The sequence below is a fragment of the Poecile atricapillus genome, chromosome 34 (genome assembly GCF_030490865.1).
Source record: "Poecile atricapillus isolate bPoeAtr1 chromosome 34, bPoeAtr1.hap1, whole genome shotgun sequence".
Taxonomy (NCBI): Eukaryota; Metazoa; Chordata; class Aves; order Passeriformes; family Paridae; genus Poecile; species Poecile atricapillus.
This window is the reverse complement of record NC_081282.1, coordinates 3,109,118-3,125,312: the sequence shown is the minus strand read 5'-3', so window position 1 is coordinate 3,125,312 and position 16,195 is coordinate 3,109,118. Positions and strand designations below refer to the sequence as shown.

Sequence of the window (16,195 nt, the reverse complement as noted above, 5' to 3'; positions counted from 1 at the left end):
CCCTTTTTGGCCACGCCCCCATGGACACACCCCTCTCTTGGACACGCCCCCACGGACACGGCCCCGGATATGACCACGGACACGGCCATGGACACGCCCCCTTTTCAGCCACGCCCCTTTTAGGACACGCCCCCCATGGACACGCCCCCGTGGATACACCCCGGCCACGCCCCTTTTTAGCCACGCCCCCTTCTTGGACACGGCCCTGGATGTGTCCACGGACACGCCCACGGACACGCCCCCTTTTTGGCCACGCCCCCGTGGACACACCCCCATCTTGGACACGCCCCCACGGACACGCCCCCTGTGGACACACCCCGGCCACGCCCCCTTTTGGCCACGCCCCCCAGACACGGCTTCAGATATGTCCACGGACACGCCCCTTGGACACGCCCCCTTTTTGGACACGCCCCCAAACAGACCACGGACACGCCCATGGACACGCCCCCTTTTCAGCCACGCCCCCGTCTTGGACACGCCCCCACGGACACGCCCCCGGATATGTCCATGGACACGCCCCCTTCTGGTCCACGCCCCTTCTTGGACACGCCCCTTTCACGGACACGCCCCCCACGGACATGCCCCCCACGAACACGGCCCTGGATATGATCATGGACACGCCCCCTTTTTGGCCACGCCACCTTTTGGCCACGCCCCCAGACACGGCTCCGGATATTTCCACAGACACGCCCATGGACACGCCCCCTTTCGGCCACGCCCCTTTTCGGCCACGCCCCTTCTTGGACACGCCCCCAGATACGTCCATGGACACGCCCCCTTGGACACGCCCACTTCTTGGCCACGCCCCCTTTCGGCCACGCCCCCTCGATCTCGGCCACGCCCCCATTAAAGTTTGTATGGAGAGGATGAGTCTGTGTCCGGGGGGGAGGGGAAGGGCGGGCGCCATCTTGGATTGGTGGGGGAGGGGAGGAGGAGGAGGAGGAAGAAGAGGAGGAAGAGAAAGAGGAGGAGGAGGAAGAGGAAGAGAAGGAAAAAGAAGAGAAAAAAGAAAAAAAGAGGAAGAAGAGGAGGAAAAGAAAGAGAAGGAAGAGGAAAAGGAAAAAAAAGAAAAAGAGGAGGAGGAAGGAAAGGAGGAAGAAGATGGTGAAGAGGAAGAGGAACAAAAGAAAAGGAGGAAGAGGAAGAGAAGGAGGAAAAGGAAGAAGAGGAGGAGGAAGAGGAGGAGGAGGAAGAAGAAAAAGAGGAAGAAGAGAAACGAGAAGAGGAAGAGGAGGCGGAAGAAGAAGAGGAAGAGGAAGAAGGAAAGAAAAGGAGGAAGAGGCGGAGGAAGAAGAACAGGAAAAGGAGGAGGAAGAAGAAGAGGAAGAGGAGGAAAAAGAGGAACAGGAAGAGGAGGAGGAGGAGGAAGAAGAAGAGGAAGAAGAGGAACAGGAAGAGGAGGAGGAGGAAGAAGAAGAGGAAGAGGAAAAGAAGGAGGAAGAAGAAGAGGAAGAGGAGGACGAGAAGGAAGAAGACAATGAAGAGGAAGAGAAGGAGGATGATGAAGAGGAGGAGGAAGAGGAAGAAGAGGAACAGGAAGAGGAAGAAGACGATGATGAGGAAGACAAGGAGGAGGAAGAAGAGGAAGAAGAAAAGGAGGAGGAAGAGGAGGAAAAGGAAGAAAAGGAGGAAAAGGCAGAAGAAGAGGAAGAGGACGATGAAGAGGAAGAGGAGGAAGACGAGGAAGAGGAAGATGAGGAAGAGGAAGAAGAGGCGGAGCCGGCTGCGTTTGTGGCAATGGGGTTTCGTAGCAAATTTTACATCACAGACCACGAGGGGGGAGGGGCGGATACAGAGCATGGGGGGGGAGGGGGAGGGGCTGGGGTGGGGGGAGGGGCGCCCCACCCACCCCCACCCCACCCCAATCCTGGTGGGTGGGGGAGGGGCAGCGATTTTTTGGGGGGGAGGGGTGCGGTGGGGGGAGGGGCACCCCCACCCCCATCCTGGTGGGTGGGGGGAGGGGCAGCTATTTTTGGGGGGGGAGGGGCGCGGTGGGGGGAGGGGCACCCCCATCCTGGTGGGTGGGGGGAGGGGCAGGGATTTTGGGGGGAGGGGCGCCCCCACCCCCATCCTGGTGGGTGGGGGGAGGGGCAGCGATTTGGGGGGGGGGAGGGGCTGTGGGTGGGGGGAGGGGCACCCCCACCCCACCCCCATCTTGGTGGGTGGGGGGAGGGGCAGCGATTTGGGGAGGGGGGAGGGGCTGTGGGTGGGGGGAGGGGCGCGGCCCCGGCGGGGCGGGAAATCTGAGTGGGGGTTGGGGGGTGGGGGAGGGGCGGCGTTCGGCCGGTGGGGGAGGGGAGAGATGGGGGATGGGGTGGGGGTTGTTTGGTCATCGATGACGTCATGGGGTCATCGATGACATCATAGGGTCATCAGTGAGGTAATCAATGAGGTCGTTGGGTCCTTGATGACGTCATCAATGTGGTCATTGGGTCATCAGAGGGGTCGTTGGGTCATCAATGACGTCATAGGGTCATCCATGAGGCCATGGGGTCATTGATGACATCATTGGGTCACTGATGAGGTCATTGATGAGGTCGTTGGGTGGCTGATGACGTCATCAATGAGATCATTGGGTCCTTGATGAGGTCATGAGGTCATTGGAGGGGTCATTGGGTCATCAATGAGGTCATTGATGGGGCTGATGAGGTCATTGGGTCGTTGATGACGTCATCGGGTCATGGATGAGGTAATTTGGTTCTCCATGAGGTCATTGGCTCATCGATGACATCATCGGATCATCAATGACGTCATCGGGTCATCGATGGGGTCATCGATGACGTCACTGGGTGGGTGGGCAGTTGGGTGGGGGAGGGGCTGATGGACCCAGAGGTCATCGGCCGGGGAGTGACCAGTGGGGTGAGCACTGGTTGGACTGGTCAGTGATGGTCGGACTGGTTGGACTGGTCAGTGATGGTCGGACTGGTTGGACTGGTCAGTGATGGACTGGTCAGTGAGGGGTTCACCAGTTGGGCACTGGTTGGACTGGTCAGTGATGGTTGGACTGGTCAGTGATGGTTGGACTGGTCAGTGATGGTCGGACTGGTTGGACTGGTCAGTGATGGTCGGACTGGTTGGACTGGTCAGTGATGGTTGGACTGGTTGGACTGGTCAGTTGTGGACTGGTTGGACTGGTTGGACTGGTCGGTGATGGTCGGACTGGTTGGACTGGTCAGTGATGGGTTAACCAGTTTGGCACTGGTTGCACTGGTCAGTGATGGACTGGTCAGTGATGGTCGGACTGGTTGGACTGGTCAGTGATGGACTGGTCAGTGAGGGGTTCACCAGTTTGGTACTGGTTGGACTGGTCAGTTGTGGACTGGTTGGACTGGTCAGTGAGGGTTGGACTGGTCAGTGATGGGTTCACCAGTTTGGCACTGGTTGGACTGGTCAGTGATGGTTGGACTGGTTGGACTGGTCAGTGAGGGGTTCACCAGTTTGGCACTGGTTGGACTGGTCAGTGATGGTTGGACTGGTCAGTGAGGGGTTCACCAGTTTGGCACTGGTTGGACTGGTCAGTGAGGGTTGGACTGGTTGGACTGGTCAGTGATGGTTGGACTGGTTGGACTGGTCAGTTGTGGACTGGTTGGACTGGTCAGTGATGGTTGGACTGGTCAGTGAGGGGTTCACCAGTTTGGCACTGGTTGGACTGGTCAGTTGTGGACTGGTTGGACTGGTCAGTGATGGTTGGACTGGTTGGACTGGTCAGTTGTGGACTGGTTGGACTGGTCAGTGATGGTTGAACTGGTCAGTGATGGGTTAACCAGTTTGGTACTGGTTGGACTGGTCAGTGATGGTTGGACTGGTTGGGGGTGGGGGTTGGGGTGTGATGGCACCAATGGCACCTCCCCCACCCAACTGGGATGGGTCAAACCAAAACCAAACCAAACCAAACTCACCAAAAACAACCCAAACCAACCCAAACCAACCCAAACCAAACCAAACGAAACCAAACCAACCAAAACCAACCCAAACTCACCAAAACCAACCCAAACTCACCAAAACCAACCCAAACTCACCAAAACCAACCCAAACTCACCAAAACCAACCAAAACCAACCAAAACCAACCCAAACTCAACCAAACCAACCAAAACCAACCCAAACTCAACCAAACCCAACCAAACTCAACTTGACCCAACCCCACCCACCCCACCAAACTCGACCCAACTGAACTCAACCAAATCAACCAACCTCAGCTTGACCAAACTCAACCCAACCCAACCAACTCAACCAAACTCAACCAAACTCAACCAAAACCAACCCAACTCAACCAAGTCAACCCAACCAAACTCAACTTGACCCAACCCAACTTGACCCAACTCAACCAAACCAAACCAACCCAACCCAACCCAACCCAACCCAACCCAAGCAACTCAACCAAACTCAACCAAAACCAACCCAACTCAACCAACTCAACCAAACCCAACCCAACCAACTCAACCATCTCAACCCAACCTGACTCAACTCAACCCAACCAAACTCGACCCAACCAAACCCAACTCAACAAACTCAACTCAACCCAACAAACCCAAACTCAACCAAACCCAACCAAACCCAACCAAACCCAACCCAACTCAACCCAACCAAACCCAAACTCAACCAAACCCAACCAAACCCAATCAAAACTCAACCAAAACTCAACCAAACCCAACCCAAAACTCAACCAAACCCAACTCAACCAAAACCAACCAAAACCAAACAGCCCAACTTGACCCAACCAAACTCAACCCACCTTGACCCAACTCAACCAAAACCAACCCAACTCAACCCAAGAAACCCAAACTCAACCAAACTCAACCAAGACCAGCCCAACTCAACCAAAACTCAACCAAAACTCAACCAAAACTCAACCAACTCAACCCAACCCAACCAAACTGAACTCAACCAACTCAACTTGACCCAACCCAACCCAACCAAACTCAACCCAACAAACCCAAACTCAACCAAACCCAACCAAACCCAACTCAACCAAAACCAACCAAAACCAACCAAAACTCAACCCAACCCAACCAACTCAAACCCAACAAACCCAAACTCAACCAAAACTCAACCAAAACCAAACAGCCCAACTTGACCCAACCAAACTCAACCCAACCCAACCAAAACCAAACTCAACCAAACCCAACCAAACCAACCCAGAACTCAACCAAACTCAACCAAAACTCAACCAAACCCAACCCAAACTCAACCAAAACCAACCAAAACCAACCAAAACTCAACCAAAACTCAACCAACTCAACCCAACCCAACCAAACCCAACTCAACTCAACCCAACCAAACCCAAACTCAACCAAACTCAACCAAACTCAACCAAAACCAACTTATCTGAACCCAACCCAACTCAACCCAACCAAACCCAAACTCAACCAAACTCAACCAAACCCAACCAAAACCAACCCAAACTCAACCAAATTCAACTCAACCCAACCTGACTCAACTCAACCAAACTCAACCCAACCAAACCCAAACTCAACCCAAACTCAACCAAACTCAACCAAACCCAAACTCAACCAAACCCAACCAACTCAAACCCAACAAACCCAAACTCAACCAAATTCAACTCAACCCAACCTGACTCAACTCAACCAAACTCAACCCAACCAAACCCAAACTCAACCAAACTCAACCAAAACTCAACCAAACCCAACTCAACCTAACCAAACCAAACCCAACCCAACTCAACCCAACCAAACCCAAACTCAACCAAACCCAACCAAACCCAACCAAACTCAAACCCAACCAACCCAAACTCAACCAAAATTCAACCAAAACTCAACCAAACCCAACCCAACCCCTCTCACCCACCCCCACTCTCCCCTCCCCCCACCACAGAGTGGGCGTGGTCAGTGCTGGGAGAGGGGGGGGGAGGGGCTCACGCCATGAGGAAGAGGAAGAGGAGGAGGAAGAGGAGGATGATGGGATGGATGAAGATGAAGAGGAGGATGATGGGATGAAGGTGAAGAGGAGGATGATGGGATGGAGGAAGAGGAGGATGATGGGATGGATGAAGAGGATGATGATGGGATGGATGAAGAGGATGATGATGATGATGGGATTGGTGAAGAGGAGGATGATGGGATGAAGATGAAGAGGAGGATGATGGGATGGATGAGGAGGAAGAGGAGGATGATGGGATGGATGAAGAGGAGGATGATGGGATGGATGAGGAGGAAGAGGAGGATGATGGGATGGATGATGAGGAAGAGGATGATGATGGGATGGATGAAGAGGAAGAGGAGGATGATGGAGTTGATGAAGAGGATGATGATGATGATGATGGGATGGATGAAGAGGATGATGATGATGGGATGGATGAAGGTGAAGAGGAGCATGATGGGATTGATGAAGAGGAGGATGATGGGATGAAAGAAGGGGATGATGATGATGATGATGGGATGGATGAAGAGGAGGATGATGGGATTGATGAAGAGGATGACGATGATGATGATGGGATGGATGAAGAGGAGGATGATGATGGGATGGATGAAGATGAAGAGGAGCATGATGGGATTGATGATGACGATGATGATGATGGGACGGATGAAGGCCGAGAAGAACCCGCTCAGATTTTGCCGGCGCCGTGCCGCGGCGACAGCGGGGGAGGGGAAAGGGGCGGGGCCACCACGCGCCGGGAAATTGTTGACGCCTCTTAATTTATTCGCGATTAATGAACGGGGGGGGTTAATTAATTAATTAATTAATTAACGGGGGATGGGGGGAGGGGCCATGGGGAGGGGTGGGGGGAGGGGCTGGGGGGGTGGGGGAGGGGTCTACAAGCCCAGGGTGCCCCCGATGGAGGAGGCCAGGACCACCCCCAGCACCACGCAGCAGATGATGATCATGATCTTCTTCTGCTCACGGCCCCGAAGACGATCCAGGATGGGATTTTTGGGGTGAATTTGGGGGTTTTTGGGAAATTTGGGATTTTTGGGGTTTTTTTGTGGGAAAATTTGGGAATTTTTCGGAATTTTTTGGGATTTTTTTGCGTTTTTTTTGTGGTTTTTTGGGTTTTTTTGAGGTAATTTTGGGGTTTTTTTGGGGTATTTTCAGGGGTTTTGGGATTTTTTGGGGGTTTTTGGGAAATTTGGGATTTTTGGAATTTTTTGGGGATTTTTGGAGGGAAATTTGGGAATTTTTTGGAATTTTTTAGGGATTTTTTTGCATATTTTTGGGGTTTTTTGAGGGGATTTTGGGGGGATTTTGGTTTTTTTTTTTTGTATTTTCAGGGGTTTTGGGGTTTTTTGGGGGTTTTTGGGAAATTTGGGATTTTTTGGGATTTTTTTGGGGATTTTTGGGGGAAAATTTGGAAATTTTTTTGAATTTTTGGGGATTTTTTTTGCATATTTTTGGGTTTTTTTGGGGGGGATTTTGGGGTTTTTTTTGTATTTTCAGGGGTTTTGGGGTTTTTTGGGGGTTTTTGGGAAATTTGGGATTTTTTGGAATTTTTTGGGGATTTTTGGAGGGAAATTTGGAATTTTTCGGAATTTTTTGGGATTTTTTGGGGGATTTTTTTGGGTTTTTTGAGGTGATTTTGGGGGGATTTGGGGGTTTTTTGGGTATTTTCAGGGATTTTTGGGGAGAATTTGGGGGTTTTTGGGAAATTTGGGATTTTTTGGGGTTTTTTGGGGATTTTTGGGGGGAAATTTGGGAATTTTTTGGAATTTTTTGGGGTTTTTTTTTGCGTTTTTTTGGGGTTTTTTAGGTGATTTTTGGGGGATTTTGGGTATTTTTGGGGGTTTTTGGGGGATTTTTGGGGAGAATTTGGGGGTTTTGGAAAATTTGGGATTTTTTGGGATTTTTTAGGATTTTTTTTGCGGTTTTTTGGGTTTTTTTGAGGGGATTTTGGGGATTTTTTGGGGTATTTTCAGGGGTTTTTGGGGAGAATTTGGGGTTTTTTTGGGGGTTTTTGGGGAATTTGGGATATTTTGGGGATTTTTGGGGATTTTTGGGGGAATTTTGGGAATTTTTTGGAATTTTTTGGGATTTTTTTGGGGGGGTTTTTTTGGGTTTTTTTGAGGTGATTTTGGGGGGATTTTGGGGGGTTTTTTTTGTATTTTCAGGGATTTTTGGGTTTTTTTGGGGTTTTTGGGAAATTTGGGATTTTTGGGGTTTTTTTGGGGATTTTTGGGGGGAAATTTGGGAATTTTTTTGAATTTTTTGGGATTTTTTTTGCAATTTTTTTGGTTTTTTGGGGGGGATTTTGGGGTTTTTTTGGGTATTTTCAGGGATTTTTGGGGAGAATTTGGAAGTTTTTGGGAAATTTGGGATTTTTTGGGATTTTTTGGGGGATTTTTGGGGGGAAATTTGGGAAATTTTTGAATTTTTGGGGGTTTTTTTTGCGGTTTTTTTGGTTTTTGGGGGGTGATTTTGGGTTGTTTTTTTTTATTTTCAGGGGTTTTGTGGTTTTTTGGGGGTTTTTGGGAAATTTGGGATTTTTTGGGGTTTTTTTGGGGGGAAATTTGGGGATTTTTGGGAATTTTTTGGGATTTTTTTTGCGTTTTTTGGGGGTTTTTGGAGGTGATTTTGGGGGGATTTTGGGGGGTTTTTTGGGTATTTTCAGGGGTTTTTAGGGTTTTTTTTGGGTTTTTGGGAAATTTGGGATTTTTTGGGATTTTTTTGGGGGGGAAATTTGGGAATTTTTTGGAATTTTTTAGGGATTTTTTTGCATATTTTTGGGGTTTTTTGAGGGGATTTTGGGAGAATTTTGGGGGTTTTTTTGGTATTTTCAGGGATTTTTGGGGAGAATTTGGGGGTTTTTGGGAAATTTGGGATTTTTGGGGATTTTTTGGGGATTTTTGGGGGGAAATTTGGGGATTTTTGGGAATTTTTTGGGATTTTTTTACATTTTTTGGGGTTTTTGAGGTGATTTTGGGGGGATTTTGGTGTTTTGGGAGGAATTTTCGGTTTTTTGGTTTTTGGGGGAATTTTGAGGGATTTTGGGTTTTTTTTTGGTTTTTTTGGGTTTTTGAGGGTGGGATTTTGGGGGGATTTTGAGGAATTTTGGGGTTTTTTTGGGTTTTTGGGAATTTTTTGGGGGTGATTTGGGATTTTTGGGGTTTTTTTGGGATTTTTTGGAGGAATTTTGGGGTTTTGGGGTTTTTTGGGGATTTTGGGTTTTTTTGGGAGGATTTTGGGGGGATTTTGGGGGGATTTTGGGGTTTTGGGGGGTTTTGGGGATGATTTTGGGAATTTTGGGTTTTTTGGACGGAATTTTGGGGGGATTTTGAGGGATTTTGGGGGTGATTTGTGGTTTTTTTGGGGGGAATTTTGGGGATTTGAGGGTTTTTTGGGAGGTTTTTTGGGGGTTTTTGGGCATTTTGGGGTGATTTTGGGGTGATTTTGGGGTTTTTTGGTTTTTTTGGGGTTTTTTATGGGGGATTTAGGGGTTTTTGGGATGATTTTGAATTTTTGGGGATTTTTTGGGGGGTTTTTTTGGGGGTGATTTTGGGGTTTTTTGGTGTTTTTGTTTTTTTTGTGTGGGATTTTGGGGAGTTTTTGGGATGATTTTGAATTTTGGGGATTTTTAGGGGGTTTTTTTTGGGGTGATTTTGGGGTTTTTTGGTTTTTTGGGGGGTTTGGGGGCATTTTTGGGAGGATTTTGGGTGATTTTGGGGGGATTTTGGGTTTTTTTTGGGGTGATTTTGGGGTTTTTTGGTATTTTTGGGGTGTTCCCAGGCAGCGGGGGAGGGGAGAGAGAAGAAGGGAGAGTTAAACAAGCCCCGCCCCCATAGCCCCGCCCCCTTTAAGCCCCGCCCCTTAAAGCCAAGCCCCATCTTAAGCCACGCCCCCTTTAAGCCACGCCCCTTTAAGCCACGCCCCTTTATGCCCCGCCCACCTCAAGCCCCGCCCCCTTTAAGCCCCGCCCCCACCGAACCCAGGTTTGTGGCGGCCATCTTGGATTTGAGGCGGCCATCTTGGATTTGAGGCGGCCATCTTGGGTTTGAGGCGGCCATCTTGGATTTATGGCGGCCATCTTGGATTTATGGCAGCCATCTTGGATTTGTGGTGGCCATCTTGGATTTGAGGCGGCCATCTTGGATTTATGGCGGCCATCTTGGATTTATGGCGGCCATCTTGGATTTGAGGCGGCCATCTTGGATTTAAGGCGGCCATCTTGGATTTGAGGCGGCCATCTTGGATTTGAGGCGGCCATCTTGGATTTATGGTGGCCATCTTGGATTTATGGCGGCCATCTTGGATTTGTGGCGGCCATCTTGGATTTGTGGCGGCCATCTTGGATTTGAGGCGGCCATCTTGGATTTGAAGCGGCCATCTTGGATTTATGGCAGCCATATTGGATTTATGGTGGCCATCTTGGATTTATGGCAGCCATCTTGGATTTGAGGTGGCCATCTTGGGTTTATGGCAGCCATCTTGGATTTGAGGCGGCCATCTTGGATTTACGGCGGCCATCTTGGATTTATGGCGGCCATCTTGGATTTGAGGTGGCCATCTTGGATTTATGGCGGCCATCTTGGGTTTATGGCGGCCATCTTGGGTTTATGGCGGCCATCTTGGATTTGTGGCGGCCATCTTGGATTTGAGGCGGCCATTTTGGATTTATGGCGGCCATCTTGGATTTGAGGCGGCCATCTTGGATTTGAGGCGGCCATCTTGGATTTGAGGCGGCCATATTGGATTTATGGCGGCCATCTTGGATTTGAGGTGGCCATATTGGATTTTTGGCGGCCATCTTGGATTTGTGGTGGCCATCTTGGATTTATGGCAGCCATCTTGGATTTGAGGCGGCCATTTTGGATTTATGGCGGCCATCTTGGATTTGAGGCGGCCATCTTGGATTTATGGTGGCCATCTTGGATTTATGGTGGCCATCTTGGATTTGAGGCGGCCATCTTGGATTTGAGGCGGCCATCTTGGATTTAAGGCGGCCATCTTGGATTTGAGGCGGCCATCTTGGATTTGAGGCGGCCATCTTGGATTTATGGTGGCCATCTTGGATTTATGGCGGCCATCTTGGATTTGTGGCGGCCATCTTGGATTTGTGGCGGCCATCTTGGATTTGAGGCGGCCATCTTGGATTTGAAGCGGCCATCTTGGATTTATGGCAGCCATATTGGATTTATGGTGGCCATCTTGGATTTATGGCAGCCATCTTGGATTTGAGGTGGCCATCTTGGGTTTATGGCAGCCATCTTGGATTTGAGGCGGCCATCTTGGATTTACGGCGGCCATCTTGGATTTATGGCGGCCATCTTGGATTTGAGGTGGCCATCTTGGATTTATGGCGGCCATCTTGGGTTTATGGCGGCCATCTTGGGTTTATGGCGGCCATCTTGGATTTGTGGCAGCCATATTGGATTTGTGGCGGCCATCTTGGATTTGTGGCGGCCATCTTGGATTTGAGGCGGCCATCTTGGGTTTGTGGCCGCCATCTTGGGTTTATGGCGGCCATCTTGGATTTGTGGCGGCCATCTTGGATTTATGGCGGCCATCTTGGATTCGTGGTGGCCACATTGGGGTCTTGGTGGCCACATTGGGCTCCTGGAGGCCACGTCAGGGTCTTGGTGGCCTCATTGGATTTATGGTCGCCCCCATTGGGTCCCTGGTGGCCCAATCCAGTTTATGGTGGCCCAATCAGGTTCCTAGTGGCCATATTGGGGTCTTGATGGCCCCATTGAGTTCCTGGTGGCCATATAGGGTTCCTGGTGGCCCAATCAGGTTTTTGGTGGCCACACTGGGGTTTATGGTGGCCCCATTGGGATCCTGGTGGCCATATTGAGTTCCTAGTGGCCATATTGGATTCCTGGTGGCCATATTGGATTCCTGATGGTCCCATTGAGTTCCTGGTGGCCATATTGGGTTCCCGGTGGCCATATTGGATTCCTGGTGGCCCCAATCAGATTTATGGTGGCCCAATCAGGTTTATGGTGGCCCAATCAGGTTCCTGGTGGCCATAGAGTTCCTAGTGGCCATATTGGATTCCTGGTGGCCATATTGGATTCCTGGTGGCCATATTGGATTCCTAGTGGCCCAATCAGGTTCCTGGTGGCCCCACTGCCTTTCTGGTGGCCCCACTGACTTTCGGTAGCCCCGCCGCCCGTCTGCTAGCCCCGGCCCCGCCCCCACTCACCCGCCGGGCCTTGCTCTGGTACTTGACGGCTTTTTTGGTGTCGGAGACGGCGCGCTCGACGTAATCCACCGAGTGCTCCACGTTGTACTCAATGCGGTCGATCATCTCGCCCTGCGGGGGGACCTCCGGTCACTCAGTGGTCACTCAGTGGTCACTCAGTGGTCACTTCACTGGTGGTCACTCAGTGGTCACTCAGTGGTCACTTCACTGGTGGTCATTCTCTGGTCATTCCCTGGTCACTCCCAGTTGACTCTTGGTGGGTTCTAGGTGGGCTTTGGTGGGTCCAGGTGATCTCTGGTCAGTGGTCACTCAGTGGTCACTCAGTGGTCACTCAGTGGTCACTCAGTGGTCACTCCACTGGTGGTCATTCCCTGGTCACTCCCTGGTCACTCCCAGTTGACTCTGAATGGGTCCTGGGGACCTCTGGTCACTCCTCTGGTCACTCAGTGGTCACTCAGTGGTCACTCAGTGGTCACTTCACTGGTGGTCATTCCCTGGTCACTCCCAGTTGACCCTTGGTGGGTTCTGGGTAGGCTTTGGTGGGTCCAGGTGACCCTCAATGAGTGCAGGTGACCTCTGGTCACTCCCCTGGTCACTCCCTGGTCACTCAATGGTCACTCAGTGGTCACTCAGTGGTCACCCAGTGGTCACTCCACTGGTGGTCATTCCCTGGTCATTCCCTGGTCACTCCCAGTTGACTCTGAATGGGTCCTGGGGACCTCTGGTCACTCCTCTGGTCACTCCTCTGGTCACTCAGTGGTCACTCAGTGGTCACCCAGTGGTCACTCCCCTGGTGGTCACTCCCTGGTCACTCCCAGTTGACCCTTGGAGGGTTCTGGGTAGGCTTTGGTGGGTCCAGGTGACCTCTGGTCACTCAGTGGTCACTCAGGGTCACTCAGCAGTCACTCAGGGTCACCCAGTGTCACTCAGTGGTCACTCAGCGGTCACTCAGTGGTCACTCAGTGGTCACCCAGTGGTCACTCAGTGGTCACTCCCCTGGTGGTCATTCCCTGGTCACTCCGAGTTGACTCTTGGTGGGTCCAGGTGACCTCTGGTCACTCAGTGGTCACCCAGTGGTCACTCTGGTCACTCCCCTGGTGGTCATTCCGTGGTCACTCCCAGTTGACTCTCAATGGGTCCTGGGGACCTCTGGTCACTCCCCTGGTCACTCCCTGGTCACTCAGTGGTCACTCAGTGGTCACTCAGTGGTCACTTCACTGGTGGTCACTCAGTGGTCACTCAGCGGTCACTTCACTGGTGGTCACTCAGTGGTCACTCAGCGGTCACTTCACTGGTGGTCATTCCCTGGTCATTCCCTGGTCACTCCCAGCTGACCCTTGGTGAGTTCTGGGTAGGCTTTGGTGGGTCCAGGTGACCTCTGGTCACTCAGTGGTCACTCAGTGGTCACTCAGTGGTCACTCCCTGGTCACTCCCTGGTCACTCAGTGGTCACTCAGTGGTCACTCAGTGGTCACTCTCTGGTCACTCAGCGGTCACTCAGCGGTCACTCAGTGGTCACTCAGTGGTCACCCAGTGGTCACCCAGTGGTCACTCCCCTGGTGGTCATTCCCTGGTCACTCCCAGTTGACCCTTGGTGGGTCCAGGTGACCTCTGGTCACTCCTCTGGTCACTCAGGGTCACTCAGTGGTCACTCAGTGGTCACTCAGTGGTCACTCCCCTGGTGGTCACTCCCTGGTCACTCCCAGTTGACCCTTGGTGGGTTCTAGGTGGGCTTTGATGGGTCCCCTGGTCACTCCTCTGGTCACTCAGTGGTCATCCAGTAGTCACTCAGTGGTCACTCAGTGGTCACCCAGTGGTCACTCAGTGGTCTCTCAGTGGTCACTCAGTGGTCACTCTGGCCGGACCTGGCTCTCCACCAGCATGGCCATGTCCACCAACATCTCTGACCCCTGGTGGGTCCAGCTGCCCCCTGGTCACTCCTGGTCACTCCTGGTCACTCCTGGTCACCCAATGGTCACCCAGTGGTCACCCAGTGGTCACCCAGCGGTCACTCCGGCCGGACCTGGCTCTCCACCAGCATGGCCATGTCCACCAACATCTCTGACCCTTGGTGGGTCCAGGTGACCTCTGGTCACTCCTGGTCACTCCCCCTGCCCAATGGTCACCCAGTGGTCACCCAGTGGTCACTCAGTGGTCACTCCGGCCGGACCTGGCTCTCCACCAGCATGGCCATGTCCACCAACATCTCTGACCCTTGGTGGACCCTTGGTGGGTCCAGCTGCCCCCTGGTCACTCCTGGTCACTCCTGGTCACTCCTGGTCACTCCTGGTCGCCCAGTGGTCACCCAGTGGTCACTCAGTGGTCACCCAGTGGTCACCCAGCGGTCACTCTGGCCGGACCTGGCTCTCCACCAGCATGGCCATGTCCACGAACATCTCTGACCCTTGGTGGGTCCAGCTGCCCCCTGGTCACTCCTGGTCACTCCCCCTGCCCAGTGGTCACCCAGTGGTCACCCAGTGGTCACCCAGTGGTCACCCAGTGGTCACTCCGGCCGGACCTGGCTCTCCACCAGCATGGCCATGTCCACCAACATCTCTGACCCTTGGTGGGTCCAGGGGACCTCTGGTCACTCCTGGTCACTCCTGGTCACTCCCCCTGCCCAGTGGTCACTCCTGGTCACCCAGTGGTCACCCAGTGGTCACCCAGTGGTCACTCCTGGTCACCCAGTGGTCACCCAGCGGTCACTCCGGCCGGACCTGGCTCTCCACCAGCATGGCCATGTCCACCAACATCTCTGACCCTTGGTGGGTCCAGCTGCCCCCTGGTCACTCCTGGTCACTCCTGGTCACTCCTGGTCACTCCTGGTCACCCAGCGGTCACCCAGCGGTCACTCAGCGGTCACTCCGGCCGGACCTGGCTCTCCACCAGCATGGCCATGTCCACCAACATCTCTGACCCTCAATGGACCCTTGGTGGGTCCAAGTGACCTCTGGTCACTCCTGGTCACTCCTGGTCACTCCTGGTCACTCCCCCCTGCCCAGTGGTCACCCAGTGGTCACCCAGTGGTCACCCAGCGGTCACTCCGGCCGGACCTGGCTCTCCACCAGCATGGCCATGTCCACCAACATCTCTGACCCCTGGTGGGTCCAGGTGACCTCTGGTCACTCCTGGTCACTCCTGGTCACTTCCCCTGCCCAGTGGTCACTCCTGGTCACCCAGTGGTCACCCAGTGGTCACCCAGCGGTCACTCCGGCCGGACCTGGCTCTCCACCAGCATGGCCATGTCCATCAATATCTCTGATCCTTGGTGGGTCCAGCTGCCCCCTGGTCACTCCTGGTCACTGCTGGTCACTTCCCCTGCCCAGTGGTCACCCAGTGGTCACCCAGCGGTCACCCAGCCGTCACTCCGGCCGGACCTGGCTCTCCACCAGCATGGCCATGTCCACCAACATCTCTGACCCTTGGTGGGTCCAAGTGACCTCTGATCACTCCTGGTCACTCCTGGTCACTCCTGGTCACTCCTGGTCACCCAGTGGTCACCCAGCGGTCACTCCGGCCGGACCTGGCTCTCCACCAGCATGGCCATGTCCACGAACATCTCTGACCCTCAATGGACCCTTGGTGGGTCCAGATGACCCTCAATGGGTCCAGCTGCCCCCTGGTCACTCCTGGTCACTCCCCCTGCCCAGTGGTCACTCCTGGTCACCCAGTGGTCACCCAGTGGTCACCCAGCGGTCACTCCGGCCGGACCTGGCTCTCCACCAGCATGGCCATGTCCACGAACATGTCGTGCAGCTCGCGGATGCTCGTCTCCAGCTTGATGATCTCGTTGTGCCGCGTCTCGATCTCGTTCAGCGCCTGCTTGGTCATCTGGGAGTCCATCTTGATCTGGGGGGACACCACCGGGGTCAGCTGGTGGTCACCAGGTGGTCACCAGGTGGTCACCAGGGTCACCAGGGGTCACCAGAGATCTCCAGGTGGTCACCAGAGATCTCCAGGTGGTCACCAGAGATCTCCTGGTGGTTCTGAAGACCTCCTGGTGGTCATCAAAGATCTCCTGGTAGCCACCAAAGATCTCCAGGTGGTCACCAAAGATCTCCAGGTGGTCCCAGAGATCTTCAGGTGATCATCAAAGATCTCCAG

At 52.9% G+C, this 16,195-nt stretch overlaps 1 protein-coding gene across 2 annotated transcripts in view; it reads right to left on the bottom strand.

The window, feature by feature from the left end:
* Positions 1 to 6,742: 6,742 nt before the first annotated feature.
* STX1B (syntaxin 1B) overlaps positions 6,743 to 16,195 on the bottom strand; it is a 28,937-nt gene continuing 19,484 nt past the window's right edge. For both annotated transcript variants that reach the window (XM_058860897.1, XM_058860899.1), the window contains 3 exons: positions 15,803 to 15,940; positions 12,093 to 12,203; positions 6,743 to 6,852 (listed from right to left, as the gene is read on the bottom strand). In XM_058860897.1, the coding sequence (XP_058716880.1) occupies positions 6,772 to 6,852; positions 12,093 to 12,203; positions 15,803 to 15,940 (330 nt within the window). In that variant the 3' untranslated portion in view covers positions 6,743 to 6,771. The remainder of the gene's footprint in view (positions 6,853 to 12,092; positions 12,204 to 15,802; positions 15,941 to 16,195) is intronic.